This window comes from Manduca sexta, chromosome 27, assembly GCF_014839805.1.
Source record: "Manduca sexta isolate Smith_Timp_Sample1 chromosome 27, JHU_Msex_v1.0, whole genome shotgun sequence".
Taxonomy (NCBI): Eukaryota; Metazoa; Arthropoda; class Insecta; order Lepidoptera; family Sphingidae; genus Manduca; species Manduca sexta.
Window position 1 is genome coordinate 1,910,659 of NC_051141.1, and position 20,011 is coordinate 1,930,669.

At 35.5% G+C, this 20,011-nt stretch overlaps 1 protein-coding gene across 3 annotated transcripts in view; it reads left to right on the top strand.

Moving 5' to 3' along the window:
* Positions 1-20,011, top strand: part of LOC115455266 (flotillin-1) — a 32,335-nt gene that overhangs the window by 9,134 nt on the left and 3,190 nt on the right. Inside the window, exons 3-10 of one of the 3 annotated variants that reach the window (XM_030183938.1) lie at positions 1,643-1,822; positions 6,086-6,169; positions 11,329-11,547; positions 12,294-12,454; positions 13,074-13,182; positions 13,604-13,729; positions 13,988-14,152; positions 17,496-17,604. In XM_030183938.1, coding sequence (XP_030039798.1) covers positions 1,643-1,822; positions 6,086-6,169; positions 11,329-11,547; positions 12,294-12,454; positions 13,074-13,182; positions 13,604-13,729; positions 13,988-14,152; positions 17,496-17,564 — 1,113 coding nt within the window. In that variant the 3' untranslated portion in view covers positions 17,565-17,604. Of the gene's footprint in view, positions 1-1,642; positions 1,823-6,085; positions 6,170-11,328; positions 11,548-12,293; positions 12,455-13,073; positions 13,183-13,603; positions 13,730-13,987; positions 15,785-17,495; positions 17,605-20,011 lie in introns of those variants that run through there. The other 2 variants (XM_030183945.1, XM_037443767.1) reach the window with 2 other exon arrangements.

Below are 20,011 nucleotides of genomic sequence, written 5' to 3' on the forward strand. Positions count from 1 at the left end.
ATAGACATGTATCAGCGCAGTATAAATTTAATACGAATGTTATTCATTGAAATTAAACTAATTTTCCGGATTCTATCGCGGTTAGTATTTTATTTTTCTCCCGACGTTTCGAAGACTTTGCAGCCTTCATGGTCTCGGGGGGGGGACTGAGGTGTTGTTCATCCGTAAAGTCAAAGTTACAATATCTACCTACATTTTACAAATATTAAACTTTTTAAAATTTTTAGCTGTTGGTGGTCCGATCTACGCAGAATGAGCTCACAATGTCTTGAAGTCTGGCAGCCGGTCTTTTGGGTTCCTATTTAATTAAATGTAGAACTGAATCCCAGGCTTGTGCAAGCTTCCAACCATCTTCCCTATTGAAATTAGGATGTTTTTTAATTTCAATAGCCTCGCGAATCATCCTAGGCAGGAATCGGTGTTCTTTGACGTAAACATAAGAAATCATTACGAATATTATTATTGTATTGGCTATAATGTCCCAATGTTGGGCAAAGGGCTATCTAAGGTCACTCAAAGAACAGCGATCCCGCGCTGACCTGACCTAGGCACATTTAAACAAATCCAGATCGTCTCGCTATTTCTTCTTTATTATTATGAGAAAAAAAATAATTAGATCCAAACAGCGCTGTCGTCCCGAAGCGACTTTATCGGTGTATCGGACACAAATTCCAATCTCTTGTGGTAATCTTTATTTATACTAGTACATAAAGCGCTATAGCTTACGGTCGGAATTCGATCAACTGGGTAGCTGCGTTAAGAATATAAAGACATCTTAGCTCATACCTACATGAAGGTTATCGCGATGTTTTCGTTTCGTTGGTTGAACTTTATTTGGTTTACTAGCTTTTGCCCGCGGCTCCGCCCGCGTGATCAAGGTTTTCCGGGATAAAGTTTTCTGTTGATAAAAGTTACGCTATATATTTTCCCGGGATAGAAAGTAGCCTATGTCTTTCCCAGGGTTTTAAACAATCTCCATACCAAATTTTATCGAATACCGTTGGGTAGTTTTTGACTTTATCGCGTTCAATCAGGCAGGCAGAGGCTGGGTATTTGTTTTATATTATATTTTTAGAGGAACAATTCCGTCATACATTATTGTTACATAACTTTAACCGTTTACGCAGCATACACGGAAGCCCTCAAAAGTTATGAATTTTCTCCTTTTTTGCAACATTTTTCGTTATTGCTCCGCTCCCATTGGTCATAGCGTGATGATATATAGCCATCCTCGATAAATGGGCTATACAAAACTAAAATGTTGTTTAAATTCGAAACGGCGCGGCAGTTCCTGAGATTAGCGTGTTCAAACAAATAAACAAACTCTTCAGATTTATATAATAGTATAGATTATCTCTATAATTGTACAACTGCAGTATCATGATCATGCGAATTAAGTTTTACTCTCCTGTGGTACAATTTTGCTGAACATAAGTTTTTTGTTTGTAACTTAAGTCGCTTGTTCGTCATTTTCCGAATTAAAGTCTCATTGTACAGTGTTCCGAGTTGTAAACATACTCTTTATATTTGTAATTTATTTTAAACATTTTTTAAAACTTACTATTATAGTTGTAGTATAAATTTTAATATCCTTATTAATTAAAACATTCCTTGCAGTAATACCCATTGATATAAATTCCAGGTGAAGATCCAAGGCCAGAACGCTGAGATGCTGCTCTCAGCGTGTGAACAGTTCCTCGGCAAATCCGAACAAGAGATCCAGCACATCGCGCTAGTCACCTTGGAAGGCCATCAGCGCGCTATCATGGGCTCCATGACCGTCGAGGAAATATATAAGGACAGGAAGATATTCTCAAAGAAGGTTCGTTATTCCGTAATTACATTTTTATACGGTGAAGTGACTTGTATACATGTATGTCAATGCGATCCCATTACACCTGATAGCAAGCGAAGTGGAGTCCAGATAGAGTGTCAACTGACGGGAGATCATTACCCTTCGGCAGTTGACATAATTTTGTTGGCTCGTTTGAAAGCGCTGACTGGCTGATTCCTGAACGCGACACTTACGTGGGCCACTATGGCGGGTTTTACACCATGTGTACGGTAGTTATCCGTGCAGATACGATAATCCTACCACTGCCCTGATGGTAAGTGGTAGGAGACCATAAGCATCGAGTGAGCAGAGGTTATTGCTCCGTAGAGTCCGCTTAATTACACGGGTCAGATCGAATACATGCAAAGTATTAGAGTTAGCGGCGATAGCCTAGTTGGGTGTGGAACGGACTGCCGAGACGAATGTCCGCAGGTTCAAATCCCAAGGGCACACACCTCTGAATTTTCTATAAAATCATGTGTGTATTCTTTGTGAATTTATCGTTCGCTTTAACGGTGAAGGAAAACATCGCGAGGAAACCTGCACATCTGAGAAGGTCCTCTATAGGAATTTCGAAGGTGTGTGAAGTCTACCAATCCGCACTAGGCCAGCGTCGTGGACTAAGGCCTAATCCCTCTCAGTAGTAGAGGAGGCCCGTGCTCAGCAGTGGGCAAGTATATAATACAGGGCTGATATTATTATATATTAGAGTTAACGTAATGAAGGTGGATACTTCTCAAATAGAGATATCTTTCATTACGTCATTCGCCGAACAATCTTAATATTTATTGCTGCTTCGCTCGCGTTAACTTATTAGTGACAAGGTGTTTTAAGATTCTGGACGCTATTTTCAAGAATAACCGAAGCTTTTTTAAAAAATATGTTAGAACTATATTATAGAACGCTATTAACATCCCCTATATATTTAGTTCACAATCCGTTCTGTGATTATCGATCGTAAAACGCGAACAGTCCGTTGTGTCGTCGTACGACGGTAATTACCCACAATAGGATAATTTGCGACAAAGTAAATCACGAATAATGCGGACGTTGCGAAGACTGCACTTAACTAGTATACATTAATGCTATTACAGCATTTTATTGTGACGCAGTATGACACATTAATAATATGTTTGAGGAATCATAAATAATATTGGCCTTGTATTATAAACTGCCTCACTGATGCCACGGGCCTCTTCTAATGAGAGGAAAAAGGCCTTAGTACACCATGACCTAGTGCGGATTGATAGACTTCACACACTGTCGAAATTCCTATGTAGAAGTTTTAAGGTCTGCACGTTTTCTCACGATGTTTTATTTTAATCGATAATTCATAATTTTAGAAAAGTTTGACAAACTTAAAATAATATTGATAAGTAAATAAATGAGTATGAAAAATTGCTGCTGATTGTAAATTGCACTGGTGATCTGAATCTAAGACAAATAATTTCCTTGAAGTATCTATACATATTATAAAACAAATTCTCCTTTCTGACTATCAGTATGTTATCGATTTTTTCAAAACCTACTGAACGGATTTTTATGAAATTTGGTATGGAAATAGTTTAAGACTCAGGGAAGGTTATAGGCTATTTTCCATCCCGGGAAAATATATAGCGGGATTTTTATCCCGAAAAAATACTTCACGCGGGCGAAGCCTCGAGCAAAACTAATTTAAATAAATAAATGTTTAAGTGTCGCGTCAAACCCCACATTAGAAGAGTGTAAAAATTGAAATAGCCATTGTTAGAAAATCGTTAAATAAGGAGTTATAGTATAGTTTATTGCCTTGTAGTTTATAGTTAATTGTATTTTAATTGCCTTAGTAAACGAGATTATAAACGATGTTATTGTACCAAATAAAAACAAACTTTACGCCTATTATAATACGATACTTCAAAAGAAATTGAAAATTTTTGAACTGAAATATTAAAGATATGGAATTGAAACCTTGACAAGTATAAATAAAACAATAAACTAATATTAAACAACATCTATGCGTTGTATTATTATAATCAATACAATGGATATAGCATTATTGCAATCTTTTCGTTTGCTATATATTTTTTATATCAGGATATAACTTGTATTACATTGGGCCTTAAACATTTGTGAATAAATTGGGCCTACGGCGGAGCAAAGCAAGGACACGTTAACTTTTTTTTCTGGGCTTCATTTCACAGTAAAGCTATATCGTGACCTCAAAATAAAACTATTTATGTATTTGGCCGAAATTAATGAGTTTTAAGGAAACTTAGAATATAAAATCTCTTAAAAAGTAGCTCGTTTGGAGTTTTCGCTCTTAGGGTCAATTGCATTGATAGTAAAAGTCAATGTTACTGTGACCGAAATTGTGATGTTTGTGTTGTGCCACTCCTATGGATATTACTTTAGCTGTTACTTCCAAATTTCAATAAAGAAGATGTTTGGAACCTTGCAATAGCCTATGATCATACTATTTCGATTTATATTTTTAAATTTTGATCCTATTTCTTTTTTATTTTGTATACTTCCAAAACGAATGTAGCTATTGGTCATTCACTTTTCGAACGACCAAAACTTCAGTCCGTCCCGTGACCAACAAGGCCTACAATTCTCTGGACCATCGGTAGCAAAATTAAACATAAAATCAAGGAAAAATGAATTCAATAGTTTTATTAAAATGTTGGAACATTTTCAATATCGTAAGAAATCATTACGTTCTCCTTATAGGTCGTGAAACGGACTATTATTTTGCATAGTCCTCTGGTGCCATCACAATGATACGTTGTCCTTAAATACTTACAATTAAATTGTCCAATGTCAATTGAATAATGATAATGTGAATTCATCGTGTGGACAATACGGGTTCAACCTTGAGCAACTGACCGGCATGTTTGTAGTTAACACATAATACGTTAGTAGTTATTTTTTTATATTCACCCGCCTTATAAGCGGAAGATTTGGATAAATAGTGCCTGTATTACTCAGGCATAATTAGGTTGCTACAGGTAAAATATTTTTAGATTTAGATCACCAGTTTCATAGTTCATCGTGTATAAACGAACTAAAAATAAGTTAATGTTGGTAGCTATAGATTAAAAAGAAATGACGCTTGACTAAGGCTAAAACTTATACTTACTGTACTATGACACCATTCGTTATGGTATTGAACTTCGTTCATCAAGTAAACATTATATTATTATATGTAAACTAGCGACCCGCTCTGGCTTCGCACGGGTGCAATGCTGATACTAAATACACTACAGAAAAACTGTGAACGTTGTATATAAAATATATAAAAATAATATTGATAGAGGTCTTTAGAGGCACGGTGACCCCAACATAACCCTCCCGAATGGTTAGGCGATGATTGTAATGCAATTTCATAGCGGAACCTAAAAAAAAGTTCCACCGAAACCAATCGTGGAAGGTGTCTATGAGAAAACAAAGTTCGGGAACCTGTGATCCAAATAATCGATTGGACGCCTACTCACCACATGTAAGCCACGCCTAAGTAATCTAGGCTAAACCATGGCCGTACAGACAGAAAATAATTAGGTTAATACCAGAACGAACCGGCCAGCCATTAGGGAATTGGGTCGTTACCAACATAATTTCAAAGGTCTATCCTGGAGGGGGTGAGCATGGTAACATAGAATTCGATAGGATTTTCTACGCTTTATTTGGGTGTATTTATTTCATGCACAGGACGATTTTTACTTTACATATGAATCCATATACCCTTCTTTACTTCTACTATAATTGTGCCAAAAATTATCAAAGTATTGCAAATATTTTCATAAAAAAATTGTATTGAATTAAATTTTTGTATAATTTTGTAGCTTAGTACGAATATAGCTTGTTCGTGAGTGCATTTCTGGCTAAAAGTGTGATATTGCCGCCGCGACAAGCCCTGTTATTAGAGGATGTAAAATTAAAATGACTTTTGTTTGATATTTATTTCGTTCTAAACTTAAACATTTTTCATTTACATCTACGGATCAATTAACTTACTATAAAGTATTATTTTCAAGAAGATATGTATTTGGTTTAATTTAGTAACCCAATGGTAAAATTATCATGTATACTTGTTGATATGTTGGACACTGTTATGTACTTACATTTTAGTATATTCAAATAGGTTCTTGCTGCAGGAAACTCATAATAATATTACATCAATTTTGTTACGCCTTAACATAATATGGCTACAATGGAGCTTAGAACTGATAGAAAGTATGTTTCTGATATATATTTGTTTTCATATTCTAGGTGTTCGAAGTGGCATCAAGCGATCTAATCAACATGGGCATCACAGTGGTCTCCTACACGCTCAAGGACATTAGAGATGAAGAGGTGAGTTCGAATCCTGTTTGAAGCATAGCATTGCTATAAACGATTCTTTTGTGGTGGTACACCTATATTACACAATATTTTTTTCTGAATGGAAAAGGTTAGAATCAATTTTATTGCCTCATTGGTAACATTGGACTTGGTGTATAAACGACGTATTTGCTTCGATTACTTGGTCGACCAAAATGACTATGGGATGTAATAAGTGACGAGGTGGGTGTGGCGACCCCTACGCCTGCCCCGGGAAGGGCATTTATACATATGTATGCTGCTTATTTAGTGTTCACTTTATTTTGGAACAGCAGAGTGCGATATTACAGCTAGTGTACTACATTAAGCAGTAAATGATGAAAGTTTTGTATGGGTGTGACGATTATTTATGTGAGAAAATTGCTCTCGTCTCTAATTGACGATCTCAATACTTTGTTATGACAAATAGATCAAATCAAATGTTTAAATACTCACTAGTTACCACCACGAAAACATCTCGTTTAGTTAATAACCATTTGCATAATTTGTGTTGAATTTATTTTATCTAACAAATTTATTAATAATTCTCTTATCTCCATATGTCACACAATTGGTACAACTGTTTAAAAAGTTAAGCTGCATTCACAATATACAAAGCATATCATTACAATCTTGCACATAATGTTATATGATATAGATATATGTAAAAATACACGATATTTTTTTTAACGTGACCACAGGGAGCTAAGGTACGTTCGTGTTACGAAAAATTTTTTTTTAATTTTTTATGATTGGCGCAAAATTGACAGATTTTTTTGCATGTCCATGTCGTTATTTCGCTTTGTCTTTGGCGAAACGATTGATATTAAAAATGATTACATTATCCCTTATATAGTAAAGCGGTGTAAAACAACGCAAAAGAGGGTCATCATACAGTTTTGATAACAAATCGCGGTCTTTAGAGATCAATTAAACGTGAACGAAGGCGGCGAGTGTGTAAAAATTTAGCTGAATATATTTTTAAATACAATTAACTAGGAAATTACAAATATGAGAGTTCATAAAACTTATGATGTAGTGTATTGTGTAGTTGTTAACTCGAGAGTTTTACGATTTTCAAAACGACAATACCATTTATATATGGACTTGTGTAGGTGTATTATAATGTTGTTTTTCTTAATTAATCGCCATTATTAAAAAACAAAAATAATGTCATTATTTTTACGGATTTATGCTATAGAACGTGTTGCAGCTTTGACAAATCTAACTGTTCATGCTTATTTAAAAAAAAAGTAAACATGAGTGTGCGCTTCGCTTTATTTAACGGCTAATTGCATATCATATACTATGCAATATGTGTGGAAATGCACAGAAACGCACATTTAGCGACGGTTTTGTTTTCCGTGGTAATGTTGGAGTGTTAACATTTCAAGCACTGAATTCGTTAGTTTCATCATGTGCAACGTCAAAATGGACAGCCTCTTCCCAAAATTTTAAAATATGTACAATAATATTATGAAAAGTGTGTAAATGTTATAATAATATATAATAATATCAGACCTGTATTATATACTTGCCCACTGCTGAGCACGGGCCTCCTCTACTACTGAGAGGGATTAGGCCTTAGTCCACCACGCTGGCCTAGTGCGGATTGGTAGACTTCACACACCCTCGAAATTCCTATAGAGAACTTCTCTGATGTGCAGGTTTCCTCACGATATTTTCCTTCATCGTTACAGCCAACGATAAATTCAGAAAATGTAAAGTAAATGTTAAATATCAGTTATTAAAACAATATGTTTGCTATTCGTTAATTAGAATAATCTTTACCCAATTTATCTGTATTTCAATTCTTCTTTCACTGACTGTGTTATAGAGTTATATGCGTATTGTTATTTTTTATTTTAAAAATATTTATGATACCTTAAAATTTTACAAAAAATAAGAGCTTTACTGACTCTGCATAAATTCGTAGAAACATATTCAGTCTTACTTTTAAAAATTTCGCTAAGCTATGCTTAGTTAAAACACAAATTTACTCGGTCAGCTGTAAGTCAAAACCCGCCATCTTGCCTCTTAATAAGGTTCAAACTAGGAAACCGGTGATGTTTTTGACAGCTATTTAAGCAATTCTTAACCACCTCTTAACGCTAAAACAAGTTAAGAAGTAAGACTGTGGGAAGAGGGGTAAATAAAAATTTGCAACTCGAGAAAAAAAATATTAACATTTAGCATAGTAATAAAGAGCGCTTGTGTTTATGCTTATACAATATTAGCTTTTGCTCGCGTCTTCGCCTGCGTGAAAGAGTTATTCGGAACAAAAGTCCCGCTATACATTTTCTCGGGATAGAAAGTAGCCTATGTCCTGCCCAGAATCTGAGATGTGAACCAAATTTCATCGAAATCCGATAGTTGAGTTTATAGCGTTCAGACAGGCAAAAAGATTCGGCTGATGCCTTTGTTATATTATAATATAGTTTTAGAGCTTTTTAAGAGGAACAATTCCGTCATATATGTTTGTTGCGTAACTTTGACCGTTTACGCAGCGCACGCAAGGTAAGTTCTCAAAAGGAATACATTTTCCCTGTTTTTGCAACATTTATCATTGATGCTCCGCTCCTATTGGTCACAGTGTGATGTTATATAGAATATAGTCTCCCTTGAGAAAGGGGATATCACTAAAATAATTTTTCAATTCGAACTAGTAGCTCCTGAGATTAGCTTGTTCAAACAATCTTTTCAACTCCATATAATAGCATAGGTTCCGTGTATTACATTATTTAAAATAGCCATTATGTACAGAATATTATTATTATGTCTATTCTACACTATATTTCTATTTCTGTTGGAAGCACTTTGTCCCAGAAGACCGATTAATTATACATATTTAAGTCAGCCACAAAGTAACTTATAAATTAAAAGTTCATAACGCCGCTGTTAGTCGAAATATTTATTTGTTTTATCTAAAACAAGGTAAATAATTAAAAATATATTACTAAGAAAAATTCATTGTTGTTACGGAGATATAGGTTGAAGGCTATTTGGTTTTTTTATCGTCACGTGCTGGCTAAGAGGAACAGAATATTTTTAGTTCATGTGTGCTATCAAAGTGTATACATAATTTTAATTAAAATATTTATATTTAGTGTTGGTAAGAAAGCGTATGATAGTATACAATCTTCTGACGCTATTTATATAAATCAAATGCTCATTTCTATGTAAGTGACGTCATTTCGACAAGGCTTCGTGTCTTCATGAAGAGCAATGAACACTTATCCGGTCATACATTTGCCGATCTATTACCAGCTTTTGTTGGCGGCTTCACCCACGTGAAAAAGTTTTTCCGGGTTAAAAGTTCCGCTTTATATGTTCCCAGAATAAAACGGTGCTTATATTTTAAGTAGGACTTCTAGCAATATATCCGTGAAAACCGCTTTTAATTCCATGAAGCAGTTTTTACGTGATATATTTACAAACATAAAAAACAAAAATTCTAAAAGCTATTGTTTTGGCTTCTGTTTCTCTAATAAAGTCATTATCGTCGGTTTTAAACAGCTCACATTAGTCTCGCATATCACTTGACCGCTGCGCCCGCATTAGCTATAAGTACATAGATATAGGTTTCTTAAAAAAGCCACTGTCTTTGTCTATTGTTGCCGTCAAGCAGTATATAAGCAGTTTCTGAAAGGTATAGACAACGTAAATACTGAATATAATGTCCTATCTGTCGTCTCAGGGTAACAAGCAATATATCAATAACTAGCTTTTGCCCGCGGCTCCGCCCGCGTTATAAAGTTTTTCAGGCTAAAGTTTTCCGTTATAAAAGTAGTAGTTTCCCGGGAGCCTCTCAAACTGTCTCCATACCAAATTTCATCTTAATACGTTGGGTAGTTTTTCAGTTTAACACGTTCAGGCAGACAGATGCAGCGGGGGACTTTGTTTTATAATATATTTTTTAGAACTTTTTAAGAGGAATAATCCCGTCATACATCATTGTTGCATAACTTTAACCGTTTACGCAGCGCACGCAACGGAAGCTCTCAAAACTAATAATTTTCCCCCTTTTTGCAACATGTTTCATTACTGCTCCGCTCCGATTGGTCATAGTGTGATGATATATAGCCAATAGCACTCCAGGAATAAAGGGCTATCCAACACAAAAGATTTTTTCAGTTCAAACACGGTAGTTCCTGAGATTAGCCATTACTGCTCCGCTCCTATTGGTCATAGCGTGATGATATATAGCCTATAGCACTCCAGGAACAAAGTGCTATCCAACACAAAAATATTTTTTCAGTTCGATCTGATAGTTCCTGAGATTAGCCATTACTGCTCCGCTCCTATTGGTCATAGCGTGATGATATCCCCATAGTACTCCACGAACAAAGAACTATCCAACACAAAAATATTTTTTCAGTTTGAACCGGTAGTTCCTGAGATTAGCTATTACTGCTCCGCTCCTATTGGTCATAGCGTGATGATATATAGCCTATAGCACTACACTAATAAAGAGCTATCCAACACAAAAATAATTTTTCAGTTCGAACCGGTAGTTCCTGAGATTAGTCATTACTGCTCCGCTCCTATTGGTCATAGCGTGATGATATATAGCCTATAGCACTCCACGAATAAAGGGCTATCCAACACAAAAAGAATTTTTCAGTTTGGACCGGTAGTTCCTGAGATTAGCCATTACTGCCCCGCTCCTATTGGGTATAGCGTGATGATATATAGCCTATAGCACTCCACGAATAAAGGGCTATCCAACACAAAAAGAATTTTTCAATTTGGACTGGTAGTTCCTGAGATTAGCGCGTTCAAACAAACAAACAAACAAACAAACTCTTCAGCTTTATATAATAGTATAGATTATACGAAGCTGTTGTGTGTAGTAGCCATAACGCTAGTGAAATGCTTTCGTCATTAAATTGCAAAAAAACACCGCTAAATTTCTATTACCTTCTATTTCCCCTTACTTGCCAGCCCGAGCTGGTTACTTCGGTTTGTACCTTGTTTTTATTATAAATTTTATCCCTAATTTAGAATGTCCATAGTTATATAAGTAATTTTAATAGTTGTTTAGAAATAATACATAATAATTATTCTTATGCTTGTTTTGACGTATCATAAGTGCAACTTTGTTCGCCTACGTGATAAATAAAGTGTTTTATTTTTTTTTATATCACGTGCAGGGGTACTTGAAAGCGCTGGGCATGGCTCGTACAGCGGAGGTGAAACGCGACGCGCGCATCGGCGAAGCGGAGGCGCAGGCGGACGCGAAGATCAAGGAGGCCATGGCGGAGGAACAACGCATGGCCGCCAGATTCCTCAACGACACCGAGATTGCCAAGTCGCAACGGGATTTCGAACTGAAAAAGGCTGCTTATGACGTCGAAGTACAAACTAAAAAGGTGAGTGTTTCATTCGTTGTGGCATAAATAAGAATCATACACCAGGTATATAAATGTAGTTTTATGTTACGATATTTTTTTATAAAATTAAATTTAAACTGTGTGGTGTGTCGATATCTAACAATCCGTGTGGAAAGTGTGCTGTTGATAGTGAAAAGGACAATTGTTTTCTGTTAATATTGTAGGTCACAAAGTCTGTGAACTTACATGGTTGTTTGCTGAAATATACATAAAACCACTGAGTGGATTTAGATAGAATTTGGTACACCAGAGACAAAATTCTGTTTTTACATACCGTCTACCATTTTGTCACGGTTCTACTACGCAGTTGCATATTGATTATCACATAGGGGGAACCACAAGCGAAAGATAGTGTACCAAAAATGCTTACCTATACTAGGTGTGCTCACGACTTCGTCCGCGTGAAAAGTCGGTCCCATTACAAGCGACGTGCAAACAATGTAGCGATCCATTGGGCAACTGACAATGCGATCAATCTATTTAAAGAAACCGATTAAAAATTATATTATTTGTCAATGGAGAAATTATCGGATGAAACTATAACATATATCTACATAAACGTAGTTTTCGGATCGCTGTTTTGTTGTTTTTATTATTAATTTCTTAAAGCCCACAGGATAATGACATGGTTTACCCGTAGATTTCATCCAAACCCATTCAAAGGTTTTTGCGTTTTACAAATATTCACATTTGTAATATTGCTAAGATGACATCTCCTCGTTCAGGCTGAAGCAGAAATGGCGTATGAGCTGCAAGCAGCGAAGACGAAACAACGCATCAAGGAGGAACAAATGCAGATAGCTGTAGTGGAGCGCTCGCAGGAGATCAACGTGCAGAAGTGGGAGGTGCAGAGGAGGGAGAAGGAACTAGAGGCCACAGTGCGAAGGTAATGACCACGTTGTAATGCTGCCGCCCGCTACCACAAAACTGAGTCGCAATTAAACGGGCTTAGTCATTGACGTATATTCTATAGATACGAACGTCCATATAAACTTTTTGTTTAAAATCTGAACTAAAATGGCGACTAAAACGTCACTGTTGTAATCTATTTAGTCACTTTTACAACAAATAATTTTGCTTATTTGACTGATATTTTTTATTCACATCCAGGTTTGCATTTAGATTCGCGTTTCTATATTATGAGCGCCACTCCGTACACAACCAAAAGCATCAATATTGACACCATGCTAAAATGAATTTGAATGGATTACAGTTCAATTCAGCTGAACACGATTAATGTTCGGAACGCCAAATCTAGTTTCTAGTACATATATGTCGATGGGCATAGTGTGGTGACCCGCAGTGCTTTGTAACTCACAGTTCTGGTGTTGCTACTATCTGAGTGCAGTTAGTTGCATACAATCACGCAATCATTGTTCGTCTATTCATTCAGATACTGTATTATTTAAAACATTATTACAGTAGTCTTACACTGTTGCACACGCATTATATTGTTATTTATTGTCATAAAGTAGCGTCCGTATATAAAAGTGTTTGTATCTCAGGCCTGCGGAAGCTGAAAAATTCAAATTGGAAAAATTGGCAGAGGCGCAGAAGCTGAAGACCGTGCTCGAGGCAGAGGCGGAGGCTGAGGCGGTCAAAGTGCGCGGTGAAGTGAGTAACACTCTATTATACGGACAAAGTGACCACACTCCTCCTGATGGTCAGTGCACTGGGGCCGGTCAGAGTAAACGGACGAGAAATTAATATTACTCGCACAGTACTTGCTCCACGAAGGATTATGGAATGTAAATAGTGCATCCAAATATAGCCGAGCTTATATTAAACCCATGTTGAGATGGAGCTGTCGTCATCATAGATATATTGTTATATTATTGTAGTATATATTTTAGGCTGGGGTAATCGTGGTGTTATAAAATAATTTTGTGTAAATCGTGAAATGGTTTTTGATTGGTATATTGATACCTAGATTATTCTATATCCATTAAAATGCACGGTTCCAATAAGTCTCATCACGTAAATCGCAAGCGTCGTTGTGTGCTAAAGCTATTATTAATAATGTTATGATTCATAGGCGGAGGCATACGCGATCAAGGCGAAGGCAGCTGCGGACGCGGAACAGATGGCGAAGAAGGCGGAAGCGTGGAAGGAGTACGGATCCGCCGCCATGGTCGACATGATGCTCGAGACACTGCCTAAGGTAAGGAGTCTCAAAAATTTTGAGCTTTTAATTTCATCTCTAATGTTGTATAAACACGATACATAATATAACGTAGAATAATAATATAATATACTGAAATACTGTACGCAAATAATATCTGGAGTTGTTTATTCGGACTTTTTGGAAATTAGAATTTACTGATAAACTGAATTTGACTGTGTTTATACTTGAAAACCTGTTTTGGTTTGTGTTATAGCAATTTTTTAGAGAGTCCGGGTCATGCTATTTGGTTTCTAGGTGGCAGCGGAAGTGGCGGCTCCACTGTCGCAAGCGCGCAAGGTGACCATGGTGTCTTGCGGCGGCGGCGAGGTGGGAGCAGCCAAGCTCACGGGCGAGGTGCTCAACATCGTGCAATGCATCCCGGAACTGGTCAAGGGCGTCACGGGCGTGGACATATCCAAGGTACATCAGAATCTGAATACGCCACGTATGCGGTAGATTGAACTTTGCCATATAGTCAGTTTCTTCGACTGTTAAAGTAAAATAAGAATTAACACAACACATACTTCATTTTGAAAGAGTAACAGAAAGTTTGACTGTTACTGTCTGAATAAACTGGCAGATAGAGTTTTATACCAAAAAGAGACAATAATATGGAATTATATTATCATAGTCACTTATTGAACAAGAGTTTGCAAGTCAGTATGATAAACTCCTGTCAATAGCAAATAGCAACAAATCATGAAAATATAAATAATGCATTACACTGCACTGCACAAGTCATTGGCTCAAGACATGCTTGTCTCATCATTCAATTGTATAGAAGAACTAAGCCGTCTATGTTTTTGGCGTTTTTTCTTTTATTTGATATATATACTTTATGTAAGCATAATCTTTTTTTACGGATTGTTATGTCTCTACAAAATTGGGATGTTGTCTGGTAAAGAATTTAATTTATCCATAAATTTGTTGAATATTAATGTATAAAACAAACATCGAAAGCATTAGATTTGGAGGTAAACTTTAAATATAAATGTTTTAAGTGTTTGGTAAGCAATAATTTCTTTGTAAAGTCATCACGATAGATCTAGAAGTTTCGATGTCATGCTGTCTCTATTTAATAACAAATTATATACGCAATATTTAAAAACATTAAATACCGTCAACATCCCAATCACTTCAGTTATATTCTATAATCACATTATGTCACAATTAACTAAATATTACACACGATAATGTAGATATTCTAAGAAATAGGTTATCAAAGGTTGTAAGGTCATCTGTACACCAGCATTATTGACTTTGCTAATTAACTACAACGCTTGTGCATTGTATGTTTATGTACTTTTTTGCATGTACTAATTATACAACAATCGAGCATATGCACGTTACTTATTTGTTATTTTTAAAAATTTTGGCTGATAATTGTTCCTTTAATTTCGCGGTTATTTCGAGGTTATTACATAAGGTTTATTTTAGATTAATAACGGAGTTTGTGGATAAAAATATTTGGGCATCTGCATGACCTCAAAGTACAACAAGAAATTGATAGCGTATTTCATCAATACTAAAAAGCTCCATTATTTGATGTTATGTAGTTTTTACCTAGGCGTCATACTCTACACCGCCGAAACCGTAGCAGTCTGATTAACGTCAGAGACAAAACAAACGCAAGTTGATAATTTATTCGACTTATTTCTAATTCGCGGTTATATACAACAATTTTATGACCTTACAATTATGTAACCGTTGTTATACTTATAAAAACCTTGAGATTTAATGTACGTAACAATGGCAATAATGAAGTTACGCAGATGCATGGAAATTTGATTATTGTTTCACATGAATCATGAAATCTAAATAAATTAAATAACGCATTCATGCACGATTTAAAATTATAATAGCCTTGAGTCGCAAGGCCTGAAATTGGCACGTTTCGTTTTAAATCTTGTTCATTGTAAAATAAAATGAAAAAGGTTTGAATAAAAAAAATAGACATATTTTATTTTTGCTAGTTTTGATTGCTATTTACCGTTTTTGTATTTATTATTATAATAAAATGTATGAGAATATATTAAAATTATATATTTTTAATTGGTATTTTATTCTGTTGTAGTTAAAATTATTTTTAAAGTTGTAGCATGTTTGATATTTGTAGTCATTATTTTCGGTTATGTTGGTTTATCGTGTTTATATGTTTGTGACGTAATTTGTGTCCTTTTTCAGTGCATGGTAACTTGCATTAGTGTGTTGTCCCAATACAACAAGTTAATTAACAATATTTTAAAATAATTCATCTAAAAATCAGTCCACATTCCTATCCTTTTATGTTCATGTTGCACAACATTTGTATGTGCTTCTATTTGTAAATAATAAAGGTATAAACTGATTTATATAATCCCGCTGTTTTGTATGAATGTTCCTGTTCTGTCTCTTTCTGACAGATCAAATGAAATAATAGCAATCTTACGTTTTATGCTTAGAGATGGCCGGTGTCCGTTTTGAACCATACTTTAAAGGCCCCTTAATAAACGCTGTATACGTCTGCCATAGTGATATATATTTTTATTCCTCTGACTTTTAATATCACACAAAATGGTAAGATAAAATATTGAATAACTATTACAGACGTATAACTTTCATTTATATAATAATATCAGTCGTGTATTATATAACTGTCCCACTGCTGGGCACGGGCTTCCTCTACTGAGAGGGACTAGGCCTTAGTCCACCGTGGCCAAGTGCGGATTGGTAGACTTCAGAAACAAACTTGTTATCACAGCAATGCTCCTTAGATAAATAACGTCTATGAATAATAAAACATTTTGGCCTACGTATTATAGTTATACTCTGATCCAATCATTGCAATTTAATATAGTTTAATCGAGGTATTACCATGTACTATGTTTTCTGAATATAAGTGTGTAATTGATTGCCTTCATTTTAAACAATAGGTTGTAAAAACTGGCATAAGTTAACTAGTTCAGACTTGAGAATTGATGGAGTAATTGTCTTTAATGTTTTATTGTTATCCTTTCAATATAACAATGTTATATATAATTGACTTATACGATCATACTAGCTTTTGCTTGCGACTTTTTTTGCGAAGAAGTTTTCCGGGATAAAAGTCCCGTTATATATTTTCCCGGGACAGAAAGTAACCTATAACCTTCCTAGGGTCTTAAGTTATCTCCATACCAAATTTTATAAAAATCCGTTCTGTAGATTTTGAGAAAATCGATAACATACACACAGACAGACATGGGGACTTTGTTTCATAATATGTATAGATTATTATACCTGGTTAACTCTTGTTTTTCGTACAGTGGTCTAGTACAAAATACAGAGAGTTTAGGTATATTGTCGAAATATCTATCATTGAAATTACTAGTTGCTATCGCGGCTCTGCTCGTTTAAGGGATCGCGTCTATATGTAAAATGTCGCGCAATGCCCTTCAGCTGTTTCTGCGCTAATTACGAACATTGAACACATATCATTAGTAAGATCTAGTGAATTCCCCGTCTCCGTCGACACTGGCGAATACACGTCATACAAAATCAGTTTATACCTATAGTTCATCCGCGTTAAGAAAATAGTGAATCAAACTTGTTCATTAGTTGACAGACGCCTTTCAGCCAAAAAGATGCTTACGTTTTTCCTTAACTTGTCATCAACCACTTGGCTTAGTTTAGACAAGATTGAAAGGCGTCGCTAAGCTGACAGACAACGATTACTATTTTCTCACCGCGAATGGACTATAATGGCACATCACTAACATCGCTTCACTAACATGGTGGCGGGCAGGCGGTGGTGGAACCGCCCGCGGCGCCGACTCCGACCGCCCGCGGCGACTCCGCGCGAAAGGCACGATAACTGTCCCACACTCCTAGACAACGACTCGCTGCACATTGAGGTAAATCAACCATATATTCATAAAGAAATTCTAATTGGCATTTGGAACGACAAAGTTTATGAACCAACTAACGACATAATATTTAATCTCATGTTTAATCGACGCCAATGCCGTGCCAATTAGAACGTCATAAGCGAGGTTTAGATTAGCAAGAAACTTGTTCAAGTCTACTTCAGCGAGCATACTTCTGCTTATTTTGATGCTTGTAGGAGTTGCTGCAAGTCGCATGTGTAAACACCATTGGCAATTTGTACCGATAACCTACTGTTTATTTTGCTTGCAAAAAAAGTTTTAACATGTTGACCAAGTAATTGGCATTAACTGTAAATGTAATTACTTTTTTAAGTTGTTCCGTAAGGAACCGTCAAAGATTAGTAAGTAGACTTTGCTGCCGAGTCATAACTTTGTAGTATAATCGCTACCTCTGTTTGTCGCTAAGCAGCAGTATGCATGCACTATTGTTTCTTATAGAAGGAAATTGGAGCTAGCATAATTATTAGGCATTATGAGACTTAACATTTCAAGTGTCATGATAACAACCGTAGTGGAAATTTTACGCAGGTCTCTTATTCAAAGTTCTGGGACTGACACTGTTTAAAGGCGATCGTGTCGTCTACAAGCAGGCCAAAGTGCTATATACTATATATTAGATAGGGAAATATCAGGCAAAAGGGTTGCTAGCCTTGTGATTAAGTTTGTAAAAAAAAATTGCAAGCAATAAATATTTTTCGCGCAGCGTAAACAGCTTTACAAAAAATTGCATAGTATAGTCACTTGTTAAAGGGTTTTATGACTAGTTTGAGTAATATATTAGTGCAAGAACATGCTGGTCTAAACTTGATCACGTCTATAGTTCAAAATACATCTATTATAATCTATCTTATTGTGGTAATAACGTTCTTCCTATTACGTGATCATTTTATTTTCGCATGGAAAATCGCGTCGTCGATATCACCAATGGGAGGTGCTATTACCGATGCATCAACTTAACATAATAATGTCGTGTCCAAACTGGTGGTAGACGGCATGGTTTTAAACAAAGGCGTGAACAAACTAGTCATGTGAATCGACTATTTGTGGTAACATTCGATTCCAAAAAACAAAACCAGCGCGCATACAATCAATATTTGCATATAACACGGAAATTTAATCAAATGGGATTAGTGATAAAATTAATGATATTGTGCTGTACTGTAAAGGTCTCACACCACTTCATTACGTGCGATATCTCGTTCAAAGCTAACGGTCATTTTATGTGGGTACAGAATTACGATAGCGGTTGTAGAGGTCGTGTTCCAGACCTTAATATTGAAGCGATGGTAATATTCTTGCTTTCCAACCCCGTACCTTGGCTTCACTACTTTAAACAGTACGTTAAACATAATGTCTAACATTTAAAAAATCCATTTTGGTAACGTTATGCTTCTGTTGTAATGTTGTGTGTGTCTTGGCCGGGTCTCGTGCGCAAATTTCCAACAATACTTCCAAATTTAAAGAAATATTTCTTTGTAACTAATATTTTACAATTTTTAAGGCACACAGCATATTTTTGCACGAGATTCGACTAAAATATATAAGAGTTATTTATTGTGATTTGTGTTCATCACATTTATTACTTAACTCTCGTATTTTAAACTAACACATGATATAACACCACTAATACAATGTTCTATAACTCTGATAAAGTACTGCATGGAGCTTTACTGCACTCATACACTCACGCTAAGACATTAGAAGTTAAGTCACATATTGCAGTAATTAACATATTTAATTTTTAATCAATAGTTTCATCATATTAGTTTATAATGCTGTTTTTAGTATAAAGAATATTTTTATCATGAGAGTACGCGTAGCCACAATTAAAAAAAAAAAATAACAGAGCTGATCAGAAAACAAATGCTAGTTCATTATAACGTCATATTGTTATTTATGTTATCATTTTAGTATAATAACAAAAATCACTTGAGGTCTCTGTATACAATAATTGCACATCATTGATCTTCTTATCTTTAAAAGTTATTAAAAATAATTTTACTGAATATTTCCGCGTCAAAAGTAGATAGAACACAGACAGCACTTTTATGGGTAACTCTAAATTCCATAGATGATGTATCGAGATTTTTTTGTAATAACATTAATTTATCGCTTGTAGAAAATCAAAAGCGCCTAATTGTTTGCAAAACCGTAGCTAATGTGAAATTATACTACGAGCCGGTATCGAGTGTTTCAACATCGCGTAATATCCTCGTTTATAGTAAGCTAGTTACCTCGTTAGCTTTGTCATTATCTAAAACGTTGCAGTAAATACGTCTTGCTGTGTTTCTTAACTGAATAAGTGCAGTGCTTTGAACGAAAAGAATTAGAAGAAACTGCTACATATCTATACAAATTTTTGTTTGCTATCTGA